The sequence below is a fragment of the Stenella coeruleoalba genome (genome assembly GCF_951394435.1).
Source record: "Stenella coeruleoalba genome assembly, chromosome: 8".
NCBI lineage: Eukaryota > Metazoa > Chordata > Mammalia > Artiodactyla > Delphinidae > Stenella > Stenella coeruleoalba.
In genome coordinates this window covers 50,688,851-50,709,535 of record NC_137154.1, presented here as the reverse complement: position 1 = coordinate 50,709,535, position 20,685 = coordinate 50,688,851, and the positions used below count along the sequence as shown (strand labels likewise).

General features: G+C 36.3%; 1 protein-coding gene across 4 annotated transcripts in view; it reads left to right on the top strand.

The window, feature by feature from the left end:
- FCHSD2 (FCH and double SH3 domains 2) overlaps positions 1-20,685 on the top strand; it is a 292,250-nt gene that overhangs the window by 127,883 nt on the left and 143,682 nt on the right. For all 4 annotated transcript variants that reach the window (XM_079928905.1, XM_079928902.1, XM_079928903.1 and 1 more), the window contains 3 exons: positions 3,989-4,133; positions 16,031-16,164; positions 20,241-20,295. In XM_079928905.1, the coding sequence (XP_079785031.1) occupies positions 3,989-4,133; positions 16,031-16,164; positions 20,241-20,295 (334 nt within the window). The remainder of the gene's footprint in view (positions 1-3,988; positions 4,134-16,030; positions 16,165-20,240; positions 20,296-20,685) is intronic.

Here is a 20,685-nt window from a genome sequence, read left to right as displayed (position 1 = left end):
TTCATTATCAACTGAAAGTGTGGTCATATTAGAGGTTTGAGATGAGAGGAAAAGGTGGGAAATAATTATCTAGAAGAGTGAGCAAATAAGTGGATTAGGGGAATATAGTAGGATTGCTGGAGGGCACTAAGGGATTATTTGACATCAGTTGAAAGTGAGACTAGGCAGCATGATTATTGTTTACTCCAGCAACGTTCTATTGCACAGACATTGGTATGGTGTAAACAGAATTTTGGATTTAACCAAGTTTGGAATTTGTAGATTATAATGACCGAAAGAGGACTTCCCTGGTGGCGCGGTGGATGGGAATCTGCCTGCGAAGGCAGGGGACACAGGTTTGATCCCTGGTCCGGGAAGATCCCACATGCCATGGAACAACTAAGACTGTGTGCCACAACTACTGAGCCTGCGCTCTAGAGCCCACGTGCCACAACTACTGAGCCCATGTGCCGCAACTGCTGAAGCCCGCGTGCCACAACTACTGAAGCCCGCGTGCCTAGAGTCCGAGCTCTGCAACAAGAGAAGCCACCGCAAGGGGAAGCCTGCGCACCGCAACCAAGAGTAGCCCCCACTTGCCACAACTAGAGAAAGCCCATGCTCAGCTAGGGTGTATGTTAGAGGGTGATCATAATGGTGGACCATGAAATCTAGGCTGGGTAAGGAGCTGTAAAGGGAGATTATGAGAGGGAGTGAAAGACAGTGGAAAGGAGGTAGGATGAAATGGATTGTGGGCTGTGATAGGGTTGAATAATTGTTGAAGTGAGAATCCTAAAGGGAGTGAGTGGAAACAAGAGGTGTTGGTCAGAGATTAGATGATTAAATTGGTATTAGAGCAGAGGGGTAGTTATTGTTAATGGCAAAGTTTAGGTTATGACCATGAGAGTACTATTTCCTGGTGAATAGCTGTAGAAAAATTTCACAACCTCTCCAAGCCTTCCTTTTTCTCCTCTGCAAAATGAGGATAATGCCTACTTTACAAAGTTGTCATGAGGATTAAATGATATGACAGATGTAAAATACATGACATAGTGCCTAGCATGAGATAGGTTCTTAAAAGAATTTTCTTCTTTTCTTATATAATTTTGAGCCTCATTTCCTGACCTGATCAGAATAACAAAGTACCATAAATGCTTGATACATTTCCTTATGTTTCAAAATTATATATATGAAGCCTAGTGAAATAAAATTTTTAGAAAATCACTCTATAACCCATTATTATTTTTTCACAATTGGAATGAAAAACACCACTGCCATTGGAACTACCACTATTGTGTTAACAAGAAGTACTTCTATTTCTTCTACAATTCTGTGACTATTACTATTTATTCATTTAAAAGAATCTGTGTGGCAAGAATTTTCACATCATTTTCATTTAATTGTTAAAATAGCCCTGTGAGCTGCATGGTGCTGGTATTTTTGTTATTTTTCCATTTGCCAGTTGAGGAAATGAAAGTATAGTGAGATGTGCTACGTACGATTATATTGGTTAAACTAGAACTTGAACCCAGGTCTTCTGACTGACTGGTAACCGAATTTTGTGAGTTTCATGGTGTGTCATTGTTGTGAATATGTTTGCCTGCTATTTATTTGTCTGCTGGTCTCTAAAGATCTCTTTTTTAACTCTGTAATGAAAGGATTTTTCTTTTTGTTGTACAGTCCTCATAATTTATACATTCATCCATTCATTCATTTTTTTTTCATTCAACACATACTGATTATAACCTTTCTAATGGTTAGGCCATGTGCTAGGCCCTAGAAATAGCAATACAATTGTGAGAAAGACATGTACCCTTTATGAAACTTTTACTATAGTGAGAGGGACAAACATTAACAATTAACATAAAAATATTTATAATTGAAGGAATAGTGCTAGAACCATGTGAACAAATAACAGGAAGGGACTTGATTGAGTCTGTGCATTGGCTTGGTGGTGATCCTGAGACTTCCCTGAGGAAGTTACGTTTAAGTTGAGGTTTGAAGGATGAGCAACAGTCAACTAGATGAAGAGGTAAAAGGAAAAGGGTGCTACCTAAGGGGCGAGTATAGTTTCCTCCTTATTCCCCTCCTCTGTCCTTCCTTCTTTCCTTTATTCCTTCCTTCCTTCGGATTACAATTCATAATTGTCCTTGCTCATTTTCATTATGATTTAAAAATGTGTATTAAGTATAAATTAATAATTGCAAAACATAGTACTGAATTTTTCTCTCGGTGCATTCTCTGAGAAAATCAATTATCTGGACTGCTTAGGAGGTTCTGTGGTGAGTTTACATTCTAGATTCCATTGGTAGTCATGCATTAAGGTCATGGAGGACATTACTTTTGCTGGGTTTTTATTCCAGTTTTATTGAAAAATAATTGACATATATCACTGTATAAGTTTGAGATGTACAACATGATGGTTTGATTTACATATATTGATAAAATGATTACCACAATAGGTTTAGTTAACATTTATTACTTGTATTCATTTTGCTTTTCTTAAGCCCATCATTGCTTTTATGCTGACAGTTTCTGGTGGCACAACACACTGACTCTTTTTTCCAAAGGGAAAGTAATATACCTCTGCTTAAATAAGTGAATATTTCCATCGAAACTGATGTATTTGGTGTATTACAAACTACTAATCTATTACACAAACTATTCCCTTGGTTGAGAAGTGCAGTTTCAAGTTTTTTTTAGTTCCAAGTAGGATGGAGACCCAGGCAAATTTTCTTTTTCTTGTTTTCACACTGTCATCCATTGACCCACAGCTAGCATTTTATGTAGCACACGGTCCCATACATTGCTATAGTAGGAAATCCACGTAACACAAGAAGGGAAATCTTAGGAGATGGATATTATAATCTATCAGTGCAAGTATCTCTTTTTAACAAGGTACCATTCATTGTTATGGTAAGTTATAAAATATGTTTATAACTAGTTTAGGAGCATATTGGGACTGACTAAGGCATTTAGCAAAGCAGAAGAGAAGGTTTGAAAAGGAAGTTGGCTACAGAAAGCAAAGGATGAATAATTCTTTGACTTTACCAAAAGATTTCTGAGCGCACATTTATCAAGTAGAGGTGATGGGACTTGCTTGGAATGACTCCAGGCCGCAACGTGATGCTGGCGAAGCATTATTACAACAGAGAAACAGATGTAGAGCAATGATACCATAGACTTCTTTTCTCTAACAAATAGACTTCTCAAGAACATAAGCAGTTGTTCATGATTTTTTTTCCAGCACATCAGTTTATGTAAGAGAGCAATATAATTTGGTTGAAAGAAAATGTACTTTAGAGGTATTCGTCTGTATCTCAGTATTGCCACACTCTATTGTGATCTAGAGTGATCCTCTAAATCAGCGGTCCCCCCCCATCACCGGGCCGCACAGCAGGAGGTGAGCGGCGGGCGGGCAAGCTAGCAGAGCTTCATCTGCTGCTCCCTGTTGCTCACATTACCACCTGAACCATTGCTCGCATTACCGTCTAAACCATATTCCCCCCTCTCGCCCCCCCGTCTGTGGAAAAATTGTCTTCCATGAAACCAGTCCCTGGTGCCAAAAAGGTTGGGGACTGCTGCTCTAAATCTATCTGAGCCTCAGTTACCTCATCTGTAAAATCAGGAAAATAGCATAAAGAAATAATGAAACTTGATATTCATAATGATACTCCTGAAACAGTGAAAGGCCTGGAAAGTCTGAAGTATTCACTAATTTTTATAGTGTTAGCTTTGTCTAGCATTGTAATCCTTGTATCACTTTACTCCAGTATCAAGAATAGCTAGTGAATCAAAATGGCCCATTGTCAAGCTATAGAGGAATAGAGTGTATTCCAAGTTTCTACTTGTTATATATGCTAAAAATACTACTACCTATGAACCAATATAAATACACTTTAAACTATAAAGAAAACATTTATTTTGTCAGTGCTAGCCAGTGAGCAAAAGGTTAGACAACTTATTCTTCCTTTCCTCTGCCTAATACTTTTCTGTCCCTCTTTGAATTTAGGAGCATGTATCCTGTTTGGAAATCTTTTCTCGAGGGAACAATGCAGGTAGCCCAGTCTCGGATCAATATATGTGAAAACTATAAAAACTTCATTTCTGAGCCTGCAAGGACAGTGAAAAGCCTAAAAGAACAGCAACTAAAAAGGGTATCGTTTCTATTTGTTCTTTTCTTGTATGCATTTTAATATCTCACTGCTACATTTATAATCTGCAAGATTATGTTAAATTGCATTGTACACTTTGAGTTTTTCTATATCGTCCAAATGTTTCTGATTTTAACATGGATTTTCTGATTTCAACATGTTCCTTCTAACTACTGTATTTTATTAACTGACAAAGGTGAGTGTAATTTGAATCTGTGGACATTCTGAAAGCTCAATAAACACTTCTTACAAATATTTTTCAGCTTAACTCAAGTAAATAGATTTACTTAGTTTGGTGTATATTAAAATAGTTACAGTGTTGTTAATCCCACTAAGTCTTGAGAAAATTGGTCTTAGTTTCAACTTGACCCATTTTGCATAATAATTTAAAGGAAGTTGACACATTGTTACTGAGTCTAAACTCGCTATGCTGGCTACACACAGTACAGGCCAGTAAGGAATGGCGACTTTATTCGGAAAGCTGGCAGACTGAGAAGATGGCAGACTAATGTCTCAAAATAACCATCTTATCAGGGTCTGGATACCACTTTCTTTTATAGAACAGAAAGCGGGAAGAGGTAAGGAAGTAAAGTGAAAAGCGGTGTTAGTTTTGCCTGGCTTGGCCAGCATTGGGGAGGGGATGGGTTAATTTCTTCTTTTCTGAAGCCACTCACAGGTGGGCCAGGTCAGATAGTCTCCTTGTGAGCTGAACAAAGGCACTTTAGTTTAACTTTCTGGCAGAGGGTCAGGGTTCCCTGAGGCAGGCCATTATGTATGATTATAATAACAAAAGCAACGAAAAGCAAAGGTTAAAGTCAAAGAAACAGATCCAACATGGAGTCAAAATTGGCTCTTCCCTGTTACCATATCTTGACCATATATAGCAAACTTATTACCAAAAATGGTTTACTCTAAAGTTTAGCTATATAGGTTACATAAAAGTTTTTAAATAGATCTGTTTCTTTGTACAGAATTTTTAAATTCATAGAAAAAATCGTTATTAAATGTGATTTTTATGAAAAACTTGCTATTGAAAGTAGGTGATTGAATTGTGTCCTTTTAGGAAAGGACACCGTTTTACAAAATTAGAGATTATCATGATGCCTAATAAGCAATTAAATTTTTCTTATAGAAGTATTAATACTTTAGAAAATATTAAAGTGATTATTTAAGGAAATAACATTTCGCAAGCCATCCATTGTTTTGATTCTAATTGTCCTTTGGATTATCACTACTTTTTTACAAACAAAAACAAAAAAAACCTAATCTTCCTTGTTTGCCAAAGATGATTTTAATAGCATGAAATCAATATGTTAAATGTATCTCTTTCAAGCACTCACGTAGTATCAGTGGGTTTTAACATATTTGTTTAAGAATGCCTCAGTTTTATCTTTGCTCAAAATTATCTTTCAAAACAAACATAGCGAATAAACTACTGACCGAACATTGCTTTCTAATGGAAGAAAAAGCATTGTGTGTGTGTGTGTGTGTGTGTGTCCATCAGTGCCTGCAGAGAGAGGGTGGGAGACAGAGGTAGAGAGTTGATACTACTTCCTAAATGGGAGGAAATACGATGTTTCAAATAGCCAATGCATTCACCAAATGTAATTGAATTATTGGAAGTTCTACATTTCTCAGTATAGAAATTTTTTTTTTTTTTGGTTGCACCATGTGGCATGTGGGATTTCAGTTCCCCAACCGGGGATCAAACCCACACCCCCTACATTGGAAGGGCGGAGTCTTAACCACTAGACCACGAGGGAAGTCCCAATATCAGAATATTTTGAAAGAGTTAAAACCATTTGTGCTCTTCTCTGACCTGAATTTAACTAACATTCCTGGGCAAAGAATGTTAAGAATGTTTGGTGAGCTTTGACAAGTCCTTATATCTGTGAATTAACTTATATTATAGCTGATAATAATGGCGTTTGTTTAAGCAGTTGTTAAACACTAAGTACATATTGAGCATACCTGTCAGGACTCTGAAATTACAAATGACAGAAACTTACTTCAAACTGGCTTAAGCCAAGAAGAGAATGTATAACTAAACATTTTAGCATGGATGGAATCCAGGCAGGGGTGGATCCAGGTCCTCAAATGATGACATTAGAATTCAGTCTTTCTTCCCATCCATTAGCTCTGCTTTCCCCAGTGGCTTCATTCTTTAGCAACTCTCTCTATGTGGTGCCCCCCAAAGTGCTAGATTTACAAATATCAAAGCTAACAATCCTACATTTTCCACTTTCCCCAAAGTACTAACAAAACTACCAGAATTAAGGCTCATCAACTTATCTTGGGTTACAGAGGTTACAGTCTTCATGCAAACTACATGGACTAAAAATGGGAAAAGATGATTTGCCAAAGGAAAATTGAGATAGGTTCCCAATGGAGCAAGAAAAGCAACACATAGCCACAACTATTGGCTTCTCCAGTTGTACTTCCCAAACTTTACAACAAATTGACTCCACATAGGATCAGAAATCATCTATTTTTCTTCCTGTACTTCTCCAACCCTTCCTCCCCACGCTTTTTTTTTTTTTTTGCCTATATTTGGATAATCTTATATTTTATTTTCTTCTTTTTTATTTTAGTGTGATAAGAACACTTAACATGAGATCTACCCTCTTAACAGATTTTTAAAGTGTACAATACAGTATTTTTGTACAGATGATCTCTAGAACTTGCTCATTTTGTATAACTGAAATTTTGTACCTGTTGGTTAACAGCTCCCTCCTTCCTTTTTTTCCAATCCCTGACAACTACAATTCTATTCTTTGCGTCCATGAGTTTGGTTATTTTAGATACTTCATGTAAGTGGAATCATGCAATATTTGTGCTTTTGTGACTGACTTATTTCATTTAGCATAATGTCCTCCAGGTTCATCGATGTTGTTGCATGCATAGGATTTCCTTCTTTTTTAAGGCTGAATAATATTCCATTGTATATATATACCAATTTTTTAATACATTCATGCATTGATGCACATTTTGGTTGTTTCCATATTTTGACTTTTGTGAATAGTGCTGCAGTGAACATGGGAATGCTAATATCTCTTTGAGCTCCTGATTTTGGATAAATACCTAGAAGTAGGATTGCTGGATCATATGGTAGTTCTTTTTTAATTTTTTGAGGAACCGCCATACTGTTTTCCATAACAGCTGCACCATTTTGCATTCCCACCAACAGTGCACAACAGTTCCAGTTTCACGACAACCTTGTCAGTGTTTGTTGTCATTTGTTTTTCTGGTAATAACCATTCTAACAGGTGTGAGGTAATATCTCATTGTGGTTTTGATTTGCAATTTCCCTGGTGATTAGTAACATTGAGTAATGTTACACTTTTTGTTATCAATTTTCCTCTATTAGCTTTTTAATTTTATAATCTTGTTATTCTTTTAGTAATTAACTTAGAGATTCCAGTATGCCTTTCTGACTTACTATAATTTACCATGAATTGGCACTTTTACTGCTCTCCAAACTTTACTCTAAATTAACTTATTAAAGTCTAATGTGAATTAGTATTTTAGCACCTCATGAACAATATAAAAATGTTTTAATAGTATAATTCCATTTACCTCCCCGTTATGACTTTTGTGCTGTTAGGCCTTTTGACTCTGTCCATGTCTTTTGTACTTTTTCCACGTTTTCTGTATTAATACCCTTTTTTCTCTCTGCACTTCAGTCTGAATGTTTTCCACTGATATCTTGCAGCTAATTAGCACTCTGTTCTATTTCTTTTTTTCCTTTTAATTTGTTTTGATTGATTGATTGAAGTAGAGTTGATTTACAATGTTTTGTTAGTTTCAGGTATACAGCAAAGTGATTCAGTTTTATTTTTTTTTCAGATTATTTTCCATTATGAGTTATTACAAGATATTGAATATAGTTCCCTATGCTGTCCAGTAAATCCTTGTTACTTAACCATTTTATATATAGTAGTTTGTATCTGTTAATCCCATACTCCTAATTTATCCCTTCTCCCCTCCCTTTTCTTTTTGGTAACCATAAGTTTGCTTTCTATATCTGTGAGTCTATTTCTTTTTGTATATAGATTCATTTGTATTATTTTTTGGATTCCACGTATAAGTGATATCATACAATATTTGTCTTTCTCTGGCTTACTTCACTTAGGATGGTATTCTCTAGGTCCATCCATGTTGCTGCAAATGACAATATTTCATTATTTTTTATGGCTAAATTATATTTCACCGTGTGTGTATACCACCTCTTTTTTTAAAAAAAAATTTATTGGAATATAATTGATTTACAATATTGTCTTAGTTTCTGCTGTACAGCAAAGTGAGTCAGTTATACATACATGTATAACCACTCTTTTTTAGATTCTATTCCCATATAGGTCATTACAGAGTATTGAATAAAGTTCCCTGTACATGCCACATCTTCTTAACCCAATTGTCTGTTGATGGGCACTTGGGTTGTTTTTGTGTCTTGCCTATTGTATATAGTTCTACTATGCTGTTCTGCTATTTTTAATTTGCTTTTAAAACTTATCTTTTGGAATCTCAGTATATTTTTCAGTTCTGAAATTTTTATTTGATTAAAAAAAAATGGAGTCCATGTTTCTGGTGCAATTCTCCATGTTTTTTCTTTATCATCTTAAATGTGTCACTCCTAATCTCTGTTTCATAATTCCACTATCTGAATCACTATAGGTCTCTTTTTATCATTTACTGTTTCTTTGTTTGTTTTTGGTTGTTTGGGTCTACTGGTTTAGTAGGCCTCACAGTCCTACTGTGGATAAAAATTATAGAGGCTCTGGAAGATGTTTTCTATTTCCAAAGAGAGTTAAGTTTTCTAACAGGCAGATAGAATGCTATCAGATTGCCTTGATTGTGTTAGGGTCTGGTTTTAGGCTTTTTAGTCTGGTCTGTTTCACTTATGTCCTTATTCCTGGGGTCTTACCTGAAAGTTTGGGGTGCTTACCAAAGCATTTCTACTTTGATAAGACTTGAACTCCAACCTTTGTCTTCTCAACATCATGTAGCTTCTCTGATCCCTCTGTTCACTGCTCAGCTCATTAGCCTTTAAGCTACTGTTCTTTCCTGAATTTGTTGGAATTTCACTACACACATGCCATTTAGAAGTCAACTGATGACTCAGGGAAAGTGCATGCAGATTTTTGGATTTGCTTCTCTGTAATACCCTTCTTTCCAGATCTAGCCTCTCAAGTTCCTGCTCTTTGGGCATCCACAAACTCCAACCTCTGTTTCCATAGTCTAGTAAAAAACCACTTTGTTTTTTATATCTTACATCTCTGTGCCATGATTCAACAATTGCCCTAAGAAGAAAAGTCAAGGTAAATGCAGAGCTTACCTAGCTCTGCTCTGTTCTTCCAGATATCACAGTCCCTTCAGTCCAGCTTGTATTGCTGTTGTTTAATGCTGGCTATTTCTAAAAATCTCTTTTGTCTGACTTTTACAGTTTCTAGACTATAGGAAGATAGTCTAAAACAACTTGTTCTGTCATGATCACAACCAATTTTGACTTAAAATTCTCCCTCAGTAACATTTTCTAATTGAGGTATAATATTTATAATATAAAATTTTATAATATATATAAAATTTATAATAAGTTTGAGGTGTACAACGTAATGATTCAAAATTTTTCTAGATTATATTTCATTTATAGTTATTATAAAGTACTGGCTATATTCCCTACACTGTACAATATATCCTTATAGCTTATTTATTTTATACATTGTTGTTTGTACCTCTTAATTCCATACCCCCTCTCTTGCCCCTGCTCCCTTCTCTCTCCTCACTGGTAAGGAGTAGTTTGTTCTTTATATCTGTGAGTCTGTTTCTTTTTTGTTGTATTCACTAGTTTGTTTTATTTTTTAGATTGTACATATAAATGTTAACATACAGTTTTTGTCTTTCTCTGTCTGACATTTCACTAAGCGTAATACCCTCTAAGTCCATCCATGTTGTTGCAAATGGCAAATTTTCATTCTTTTTAATGGCTGAGTAGTATCCCATTGTGTGTGTGTGGCATGTGTATGTGTACATATATATATGTACCTATATATATATGTGTGTGTGTATATATATATATATATATGTATATATATATATATATACACCACATCTTCTTTACCCATTCATCTGTTGATGGACACTTAGGTTACTTCCATATCTTGGCTATTGTAGATAATGCTACTGTGAACATTGAGGTGCGTGTATCTTTTTGAATTAGTGTTTTCATTTTCTTTGGACATATACCCAAGAGTGGAATTGCTGGGTCATATGGTAGTTGTACTTTTAGTTTTTTGAGGAACCTTTATACTGTTTGCCACAGTGGCTGCACCAGTTTACATTCCCAGCAACAGAGTACAGGGTTCCCTTTTCTCCACATCCTTGCCAACATTTGTTATTTGTGGTATTTTTGATGATAGTTGTTCTAACAGGTGTGAAGTCATATCACATTGTGGTTTTGATTTGCATTTTTCTGATGACTAGTGATCTTGAATATCTTTTCATGTGCCTGTTGGCCATCTGTATATCTTCTTTGGAAAATTGTCTCTTGACATCTTCTGCCCATTTTTGTAATCGGGTTGTTTGTTTTTTTGATATTGAGTTGTATGAATTGTTTATATATTTGAATTTTAACCCCTCTGTAAATTTTTTTTGAAGTCTTTGTTGAATTTGTTACAATATTGCTTCTGTTTTATGTTTTGGTTTTTTGGCCGTGAGGCATGTGGGATCTTAGCTCCCCCTCCAGGGATGGAACCCACACCCCCTGCATTGGAAGGTGAAGTCTTAACCACTGGACCACCAAGGAAGTCCCCCCTCTGTAACATTTTAATGGTCATGTTCTTTTTAAATTTTTCTCTACTTCGTCAGTTTTCTTTTATAATATTGGGGATAATTTTAGATACAATTATAAAGCGTCTGACTGTTGTGAAGATTATAATGAGAATTATATCATGGCTTTTTCTAAATCACTTTCTGTATGCTGACATTTGCTTATAAATCAAAACAAGAGCCACAATAATCTATGGCTTTTTAAAATTTAATCTATTCTCTTTTTTTAAATTGAGTTAAAATTGACATATTTCAGGTGTACAATGTAGTCATTTGATATTTGTGTATATTGCAAAATGATCACCTCAATAAGTCTAGTTAACATTTGTCGTTCTTATATTAAACTAGCTATGCTTTTATCCATATCTTTCTCATTTATACTAGAGTTTACCTTCCTTGAAATAATTGGGACTCACATTTGTATGATACTTTAGAGTTTGTAAACAGCTACCATATCCATTATAGTCTCATTTGATTCTCATGACAACCTGTTAGATTTGTAAATATTATTATTTTTCAAATGATGAAACTGAGGCTAAGAATGTTAGAGAGACTTAGGTAGTAAATTATTGAGCAAGAACTTGAATATACTACTTCCTAATTCCAAATCGTATTCAATCCTTTAAAAATACTTGGAGTTTAATGTTTAAATAGGCTTACAGAAAAATATATACAACTTCTTTACCTCAGTAGACTATTTATAGATATTCCCTACTCCTTTACCTAATTAGTTTTTACAGTAGTTTTAATTACTTTGCTTTAGGATATCCTGTTTTCTACATCCTCTATTTCCTAATTAATTGTTAATGTTTCTATACAAGCTTTTTTTTATAGAAACATTTTTTACTTCTGAATAAATTTTTCATTTACTCTGCTTTATTTAGTCATTCTTCTGTTTTATTACCACTAAGGTAATAAAAGTTAACTTTTTTAAAAGTTATTTTCTTTTCTTTTTCTTTCTTTTTGGGCGCACAGTGCGGCATTTGGGATCTTAGTTCCCTGACCAGGGATTGAACCTGCACCCCCTGCAGCTGAAGCACGGAGTCTTAACCACTGGATCACTGGGGAAGTCCCAAAAGTTATTTTCTTAGGATGAATTTCCAGGACAGGACTGCTGGGTCAGAGGATGTACTAGTTTGTAGGCCTTCAATGTATTGGTCCAAGTTACTTTTATTTTTATTCGTGTCTTCAAGTTATTGGCAAGTCTATCTATCCTAGTATCTGTCATACTCAGGAATCATACTTTTAATTTCTTTACTAGGATCCTGAATTTTAATATCCAAGTTTGTCATTTTGTATGATCCCTTAGCCCTAATGTACACTTACACATCCATTTCTCTGTCTGCTCAGTGCTGATAACTCTTGGGAAAGAGCTGGGCATATATCACATCAAGGCTTTTCTTAACGTAGTTATTATTAAGCTTGTTTTTAAGTATATGACTTAATCCACCTCAGAAAATTGGATTTATACAGAAGAAACTTATTTTAAAAGTTGGAAAGGAAGTCCTGTTCCTTTGCAAATTAAGTTTGATGACTTTTATTTAATAAATGTTTGATATTTTGTTACGTGCAGGCATTTTCCTTTGAAGAAGAACCCAGCTTACTCTCACTTGAAACAGTTCACCTGGGTGATGGAAACATTTGGTTGTCGTTTTAATGAATGCTAGGGAAGAAAGGATCACAAGAGATCTCTTCAGTGTGCACACAGGCTATCTCTAATACTGTTTGATAAACAGTATCTTAGAAACTTATGTAAAGGGAAAAAGCAAGTAGGAATAGAATCAACCAGAGTTTTCTGATGAGATTTTTGAGAAATCCTTTTAAAGATATGAACTGTCACAAAATTCATCTGATATTGTGGCACATATAGAAAGTAATTTAATTTAATAACCTTTTATAAATGAAAATGAATTAAGTAATCTCTATAAGATGTTTGGTTACCCGAGACTAAGGATAAATGTCCTTTAAAGGGTAGGGATATAAGGAGTGAGTGACTGTGTGTTTATGTTTCTGTGTGTGTGTGTGTGTGTGTGTGTGCACACGCAGGTGTGCATGCATATGTGCTCATGTACAGGTACCCATGGTGTTCACTTTGTGTGAATATGCTGAGATCCTGTCCACATGGTTTGCAGTCCTCAGGAAAACCTTTGACCTACTGTGTTTCGTTTCCTCTCAAAATATTCAAATTAGCAGACCCTTTCTTAATATTGCTTAATATCACCCTGGGACTCTTGGGCTTCCCTTCATTGATTAGTTTTCTGAGGCCAAGTTTCATTGTTTTGGATGAACATTTTGGATGTAGATACCTTATACCTGACTCCTCTTTTAAATAATCCATCCCATTTGCCCATTAAACACAGTTGTGTTTTTTCAGACCATGCCCCAGTTCCTAGTTAATATCTAATTGTAGCCATGGAGCATTCTTTCAGCTCTTCACACATGCAAACATGGCATTATTGGGATGTTTAGCACTTCTCTATGGGAGTGTCAGGTTGTCACGGTATTATTTAGTAAATAAGAGATTTGTTCATGATAAGGACTATTAAAAATTAAAGATTTGTTGCAAGATAAAAGCTTACTATTTTAGTATGTCTATATAATGAAACATTATTCAGCCATAAAAAGGCATGAAGAATTAGTACATGATACAACATAGATGAACCCTGAAAACATTATGGAAAGTGATAAAAGATGTATAAGGCTATGTATTATATGATTCCATTTAAACAGAATGTCTGGAATAGGAACTTTATGAATACAGAAAGTAGAGTAGTGGTTGCCAGGGGCTAGGGGGTAGGTGGAAATGGGAGTGACTGCTAATGGGTATGGGGTTTCTTTTTAGGGTGATGAAAATGTTCTGGAATGAGACAGAGGTAATGGTTGTACAACCTCGTGAATATCCTAAAAACCACTGGGGTTTGTGAGTTATATGTCAATTCTTTTAAAGCTTACTATTTTAAGATAAAGTAACTCTGTGTGAAACCTTAAAAACATGGTTATCACAAAACTAGGGTGCATACTATAATGGATTACATGGTAAATTCACTGTATGACTTTGGGTAAGTTGTTTAACCTCTTTAAGTCTGTTTCTTCATCTTAAAATTGGACTAATATGAATACTTTTATCACAGAGTTGTTTTGAGGACTAAATGTGTTGTAATACCTATAAAGTGCTGGACATAGTGTATTGTGCTTGTGCAGTGCACATAGGGAGTCTTCTTAAATGCAACTAAACATTCAGACTCATGAGTATCGTAGGCCACACCTGGCATGAGGTTTACTTAGAAGGACATTAGGACAGGGAACACAGTTAAGCAGCAGGGCGGCATCCTGCATTAGTAGAATTAGTTCTCCCACCAGTATGCTTCAGTCTACATAGCTAATCAGAGTTATTCTGTTTGGTCCCCAGGCGACAGGTCTGGGACAAGGAAATGAGACTCACATGTGCAGGGGTAGCCGCAGACTCTAAAGGAGAGGAAAACCTTTTATTACAGCTCTATAGACAGAGCTTCCAAGGTCCCTGCAAGGGACATGTCCAGATACAGGAATCACCATACTCACAGAAGCCCAAAGCCAAGACTTCTCCATCAAATATTTATAGTTCATTTGTAGTTTCTCCCAAGTTGATGCAATTTACCCATCAGGTGAATTCATATTTATACATAGTGTTGCTGAATAACCCAGTTGACGTTGTGTCTTAGTCAGGTTTCTGTTGAAACACAGGCCTTGGAAGTTAAGGGTCCAGTTTTCATGCAGCGGGGAAAGAGGTGTTTTTTTGTTTTGTCTTGTTTTACCCTTTATTCACAGCCTGACACTTATTAAGTGCTCAGTAAATGTACCCATAGGGAACCTTCCAGATCTCTCACGTCCTGTAAAGTAGTGAAACTCTAGCCTATATGTCACATGTCTAAGTTTATTTGTGCTTTATCCTTGCTTTTCTGATATCCTTGTTCTATTCCACACTGCTCACCGTGGCAAAATAGTCCCTTACTTACCAATGTCTCTTCCTGCTTTGCTGTGTTTTTTCAGTCTGAATCATGCACTGACGATGCTATTCCAGGCTCAGAAGTTTTTCAATGGGGGCTGCCCTGAACTGGCCTCAGACTGGTGAAACTTCTCAGTGGTTTGTTTCAAACTGGGGAAAATAATTCCCCCTTTGGATATCCAGAAGGGTCCCAAAGCAGTGTTACTTTGGCCCCATTGTGTTATAAGAGTTTATTTGTTAAGTATTTCTTTAAGTTATTATGTCTGTCTCTTCTCCTAGAATCTGTATGTGTATCCAAAGAGTTGAGTTGGGGATAGTTTTGAGTAATAATTGTTATGTGGTACCCAGGTTTCTTGCTTCTCTCCTTCATCTTGGGCTTATCCTGTCAGACTTCTCAGATTTCTTATTTATTTATATTTTCGGCTGTATTGGGTCTTCGTTTCTACGCTCAGGCTTTCTCTAGTTGTGTGGAGTGGGGGCTACTCTTCGTTGCAGTGCGCTGGCTTCTCACTGGGGTCGTTTCATTTGTTGCGGACCACAGGCTCTAGGCACATGGGCTTCAGTAGTTGTGGCTCACGGGCTCTAGAGCGCAGGCTCAGTAGCTATGGCTCATGGGCTTAGTTGCTCTGTGGCCAGACTTCTCAGATCTCAATCCTCCTTTCCCAGAAGTGAATCCTTCAGTACCCTTTGTACCATCAGTTCCCCAAACATATAGAGAAACTTTATTAATATTATGAAGATTACAGAATTGCTTTAATCTTTTGCCTTTATTGCTATGCTCCAACACTAAGAGCATTTTCACTGTTGCTCTTCTTATGCCTTAGCTTAATAATGTCAGTTATCAGCAGCACTCAGAGGTTATTTCTCAAAGCAGAGTTGTTAAGCAAACTGTGACACTATTCGATACATTACTTGAGATGGGAGTACCAGCTGTTCACTGTATTTCAGTTTGCAATTTGAAGGGTACTAAAAGTGCTGATTCTTCTCCTGGGTTTCCATCCTGAGGGCATAGTGCATAGTTCTTAGGGCAAACTCATTTTCTGTAAGCCTGAAGACTAAAATCATAATAATTGCACTTTGTATTTTACAGTGTGTGGACCAGTTGACAAAGATCCAAACTGAATTGCAAGAGACAGTGAAAGATTTAGCTAAAGGCAAAAAGAAGTACTTTGAGACTGAACAGATGGCTCATGCAGTACGAGAGAAAGCTGACATCGAGGCAAAGTATGTGTCTTAGCATTTCTGAAAAAGTGATTATACAAATAAATGTTATTTTTGCCAGTACTTTGTTTTCTGTTAATACAGGGCATAGAGTCATTCTTAGGTTATATTGGTTTCATTGGACCTATAAATGTTACATACTTGAGATAAAATTTTCTTTTATATTAGTTGATTTTTATTTAAATTAATGTAAGCAAAATGGGAATATTTGATCAGTCAGTTTTCACATTAAATTGAATTTTGAAAAGGAAAGAAGACAGATGATCATGGTATTGGAAGCTTAGCAGAAGTCTGGTTAAAGTTGCTATGGTGTCTAAATATCAGGGTTTTAGAGCCTCAATTTTCTCATGCCAGAGTAAATCAGTTGTAGTCGAAAATCCTTGATCCTCAGTATGCCTTTGAAGGACTATGGACGCATCAAGTGAGTAAGACCACTGACCTCAGTATAGAAACCTTGCCCCAGAATTTCTCTTATATGAAGTTCTAACGTATATAATTTTTAATGTATGCTTTAGGAACTGTGTGTGAATTTTACTTTCAATATATGTAAATTAAAAGTCCTTTATTTTGAGAATAATTAGGAAAAGAAGGAACTGGCAGTTTATAACAAAGAAATGCAAAGCTAGCAGTAGAGATTTTTGCAATGACAACTTGAGGAAAGATGAAAATTTTTTAAGAAAAAATAAACCTGTGTTATAGAATGGGATTCTGAAGATGTCTCTGAGGAAAGGTGAGACTCCCGTTCGGTGAGCTCACTGATGGAAAATGTAGGAGTTTGAACGCCTAGTCATGAAATCAGAAAGGTTATGAACACTTGTACAGACTAGGAAGGAGTCAGGGTTGTCTTTCTAATATACTTTTTTATCTGCAGGAAATTAAGCAATCTCATAGGCATCTTGTGAAAATTTAGGGGCTCCTGGAAAGTTTATTTTGTCCCAAGGGATGTCCCAAATGAATACTCATAAAGTGTTTAATGTTACTGGAAAACATATTTAATATTTCCCTAACTTAGTTTATCTTTATTATTTTATTTTTATAAGCTTACAAATATTTCCTGTACTTTCATAGAGTCAGTGAACCCATCTTCCCAGTTAGACCTGAAGTTTTTAGATTAGGTGCTTTCCGTTAGGAATACCCTTTCATGGTGGTTCTTAAGAACTTGTTTTTTAAAATGCTCAGGGATTCTAGAACAGAGAATTGACAGATTTGTAGAGCATATATAAGTACCTACTTTAGCCAAGGTCCACAGGGTGAAAATGAGGACAATTGTGGGGCTGTTCCTGAGAAGTGTGGATTTGACAGGGTCTAATTCACAGGTGCTGATAACAAGAAACTGCCTTCAAATATAGCCCAGATTCAAAGGGGATACAGCAAATTAGACATTTAATTCAATGTGTAACTTTTCTGGAAAATTAATTCTACAACAGAGAGAGAAATGCCTCTTTATCTTAATTCACTCACTAAGTGTTTATTGAATGATTACTCTATATCGGGTACTATGGATACAGAGATGAGGTAGATAAGTTTTGCCCTCAAGAAGTTTAAAGCCTAGAATTAAAAACAAACGTGTTTTAAAGTAGATTTATGATTTGTTTATTCACGGTAAACTTAAAGAAGTTAAGTACCTAAAGTCACTCACCTAGTAATTAATTTATTTTAGTAGTTGTGTGAAAACACTTTTATGTAAGCATAGAAAATAGGTTAATTTTGCCTAATGAAAAAGGAAACCTTTATAGAAAAAAGTGATGTTTGGACACAGTTCTGAAGAATGGTTTTTCTAAGTAGAGATGAGGGCTTCCCTGGTGGCGTAGTGGTTGAGAGTCCGCCTGCCGATGCAGGGGACACGGGTTCGTGCCCCGGTCCGGAAAGATCCCACATGCTGCGGAGCGGCTGGGCTCCTGAGCCATGCGCGTCTGCAACCACAACCACAAAAAAAAGTTTGTAGCTAAGTCGAGATGAGAAGGAAGATCAGGAAGGGGAATGAAAACTGGGCTGTATATATTGGGTTGACCAAAAAGTTCCTTTGGGTTTTTCCGTAAGACGTTACGGAAAAACCCAACCGAACATTTTGGCCAACCCAATAGTTTTTTTATTTTTATTTTTTTGTGTGGTACGCGGGCCTCTCACTGTTGTGGCCTCTCCGGTTGCGGAGCACAGGCTCCGGATGTGCAGGCCCAGCGGCCATGGCTCACGGGCCCAGCCGCTCCGCAGCACGTGGGATCCTCCTGGACGGGGGCACGAACCCGTGTCCCCTGCATCGGCAGGCAGACTCTCAACCACTGCGCCACCAGGGAAGCCCTAACCCAATAGTTTTGATAGGTGATTTGACAGATAGAGATGTGTACATTAGGAGAGAGCATAGAAGGAAGGATACAGTTTGAAGGGATGGCTGAGTTCCACTTTGAATATGTATGTTCTGATAAATATGTGGGACCGTGGGGATTTGGTAGAGGGTTATATATCTGACTCTCAGATGAGAATTTGGGCCTGAAGATCTTGCTTTGGGGGTCAGTTGCATATCAGATGATAGTTAAAGAGATGAAAAAAATCATATATAAAATGAGATGAGAAGTTGAGTTTGGAAACCTAAGGAACATTAACATATGGAAGGTAGGTGAGGAAGAGGAGTATGTAGTATGTTTCATTGTATGTATTTTGTTTGCTCTAGATAATAATCTTTGAGGGCAGGAACTGTATTATTTTACCTATTACTAGTACCTTCTTTATTACCACAAAAGGATTGTATGAGGATTAGAAAATGAAGCAGAAGCCAGAGATTTGAATCCTTATATTGGAAAATCCAGATGCAACTCAGACTATTTAGATAATGGCTACAAAAAAAGTCGAAATGAGTATACCCCAAACAGAGTCTTTCTTAACCCTGAACAAGCGCTCTCAGATTTTAAAGTCTGTGGCCTTTGCTTTTCTAGATCAAAATGAATAGGACCCCCATCAAATATGAATATGGCAAGGTAGAAAAATAGCAGGAGTCTCTTAGACCCAGCTTTTTTTTTAGTAGTGGAGTAGTTGGAATGCATGTTTGTACGTACGTCCTTGAATGTTTCTCTCTTGCTAGAAAGTTGAGGGCTGCTTTTTCTGTCCTCACATTTGCTCTGCAGAGACTGGCTTGCTCTGTCTTCCAATACCAAACGGTCTGCAACTTTATTTCATATTATGGCATAGCTTCCAGCACATTCATTGACTTTTCCCATGGCAATCACCATGACACTGCAGTCAAGACAAACATTGCAGCTTCAGAAATTACTGGTTGTGGGGAATGTTGGTTGTTCCTTAGCATTTTTCTCCTTATGGTTCTCTCTAGTTGTTTGCATAAAGCCAAGATATTTTAATTACTGATTGTTAGATTATGGTTCCCCTCCCGAGCTGAGAGGGATTGAGGGAAATAAGGACACCAGAAAAGAGAAGCTTAAATAGAACAAAATCATATTAGGGCAGAAGGTCCAAGGGCTTTATCTCTGTGTTCTGAATACTATAGATATGTTAAGAGTGGAGGGAGCACATAGGCAGGCACCCAAACAAGAAGAACTTTTAATGGGAGATGTGATGGAATTAAGGTCTTTGTAGAGCCTGGTCAGTATCATACAGTAGATTGCATTCCTGGCATTGGCACATTCATGGCACATTCCTGGCACATGGCCCTGAAAGCCTGCTAATCTTTGTCTCCATAGGTTGGTTATCCATGGGCTTCTTTTAAGCTTCCTTGCGGAAATTAAAGTATGTGCAATTGTATGATACTGGGAATAATCTATAGTTTGTTGACTCTTGTTTATTAGGAGATACCAACATACTGGATTCGTCAAATTGTATTTTTGTCATTCAGGATATTTTAATTTTATTAATCCCACTATTTTCTGTTTCACCATGATATTAAATTCTTCCTGTAGTAAAATAAAAGAAAATAATCATTGCTTTTGGTTTTCCATTTATTTAGTTCTCTTTTAGAATAGTGTCACGGGGAAAGGTCACTTTTTTAAAAATTTAGTAATTATAATACTTAATCATTTTATTATGATGTAATTTGATAATTTTATTAACATACTTTTCTATTTTTATTATAGATCTAAACTTAGTCTTTTTCAATCAAGAATCAGTTTACAGAAGGCAAGTGTAAAGGTGAGTTTTTGAAAACTGTATTTCACAATTGAGAAACCTTAGCTTAAAAAAAAAAGAATTGGGCCTTTTGAGGGTGCAGTTCAATTATTTCCATCTGATTTCCATTTAGAGAAGCATTTTAAAGTCATTAGGGAAGAACTTTTTTTCCCAGTTCATGAGGGTTTTTCAACTAAGTGTCAGCACTTTGGATACTCCCTGCTTCTCAAGATTGCTTTAGAGATAAGTTTCTATACCTAACCTGCTTAGGTAGCCTGTTGTCTTCAACACTTAGTCCAAGAGACTTTAACAAGTCCATGGGCTTTAGAAAGCTCAATAAAATCCATTTCACTCAGATTTATACCTCTGAGCAGATATTTCGGGCCAGATGCAAGTGAATTTTTCCTGTGGGAT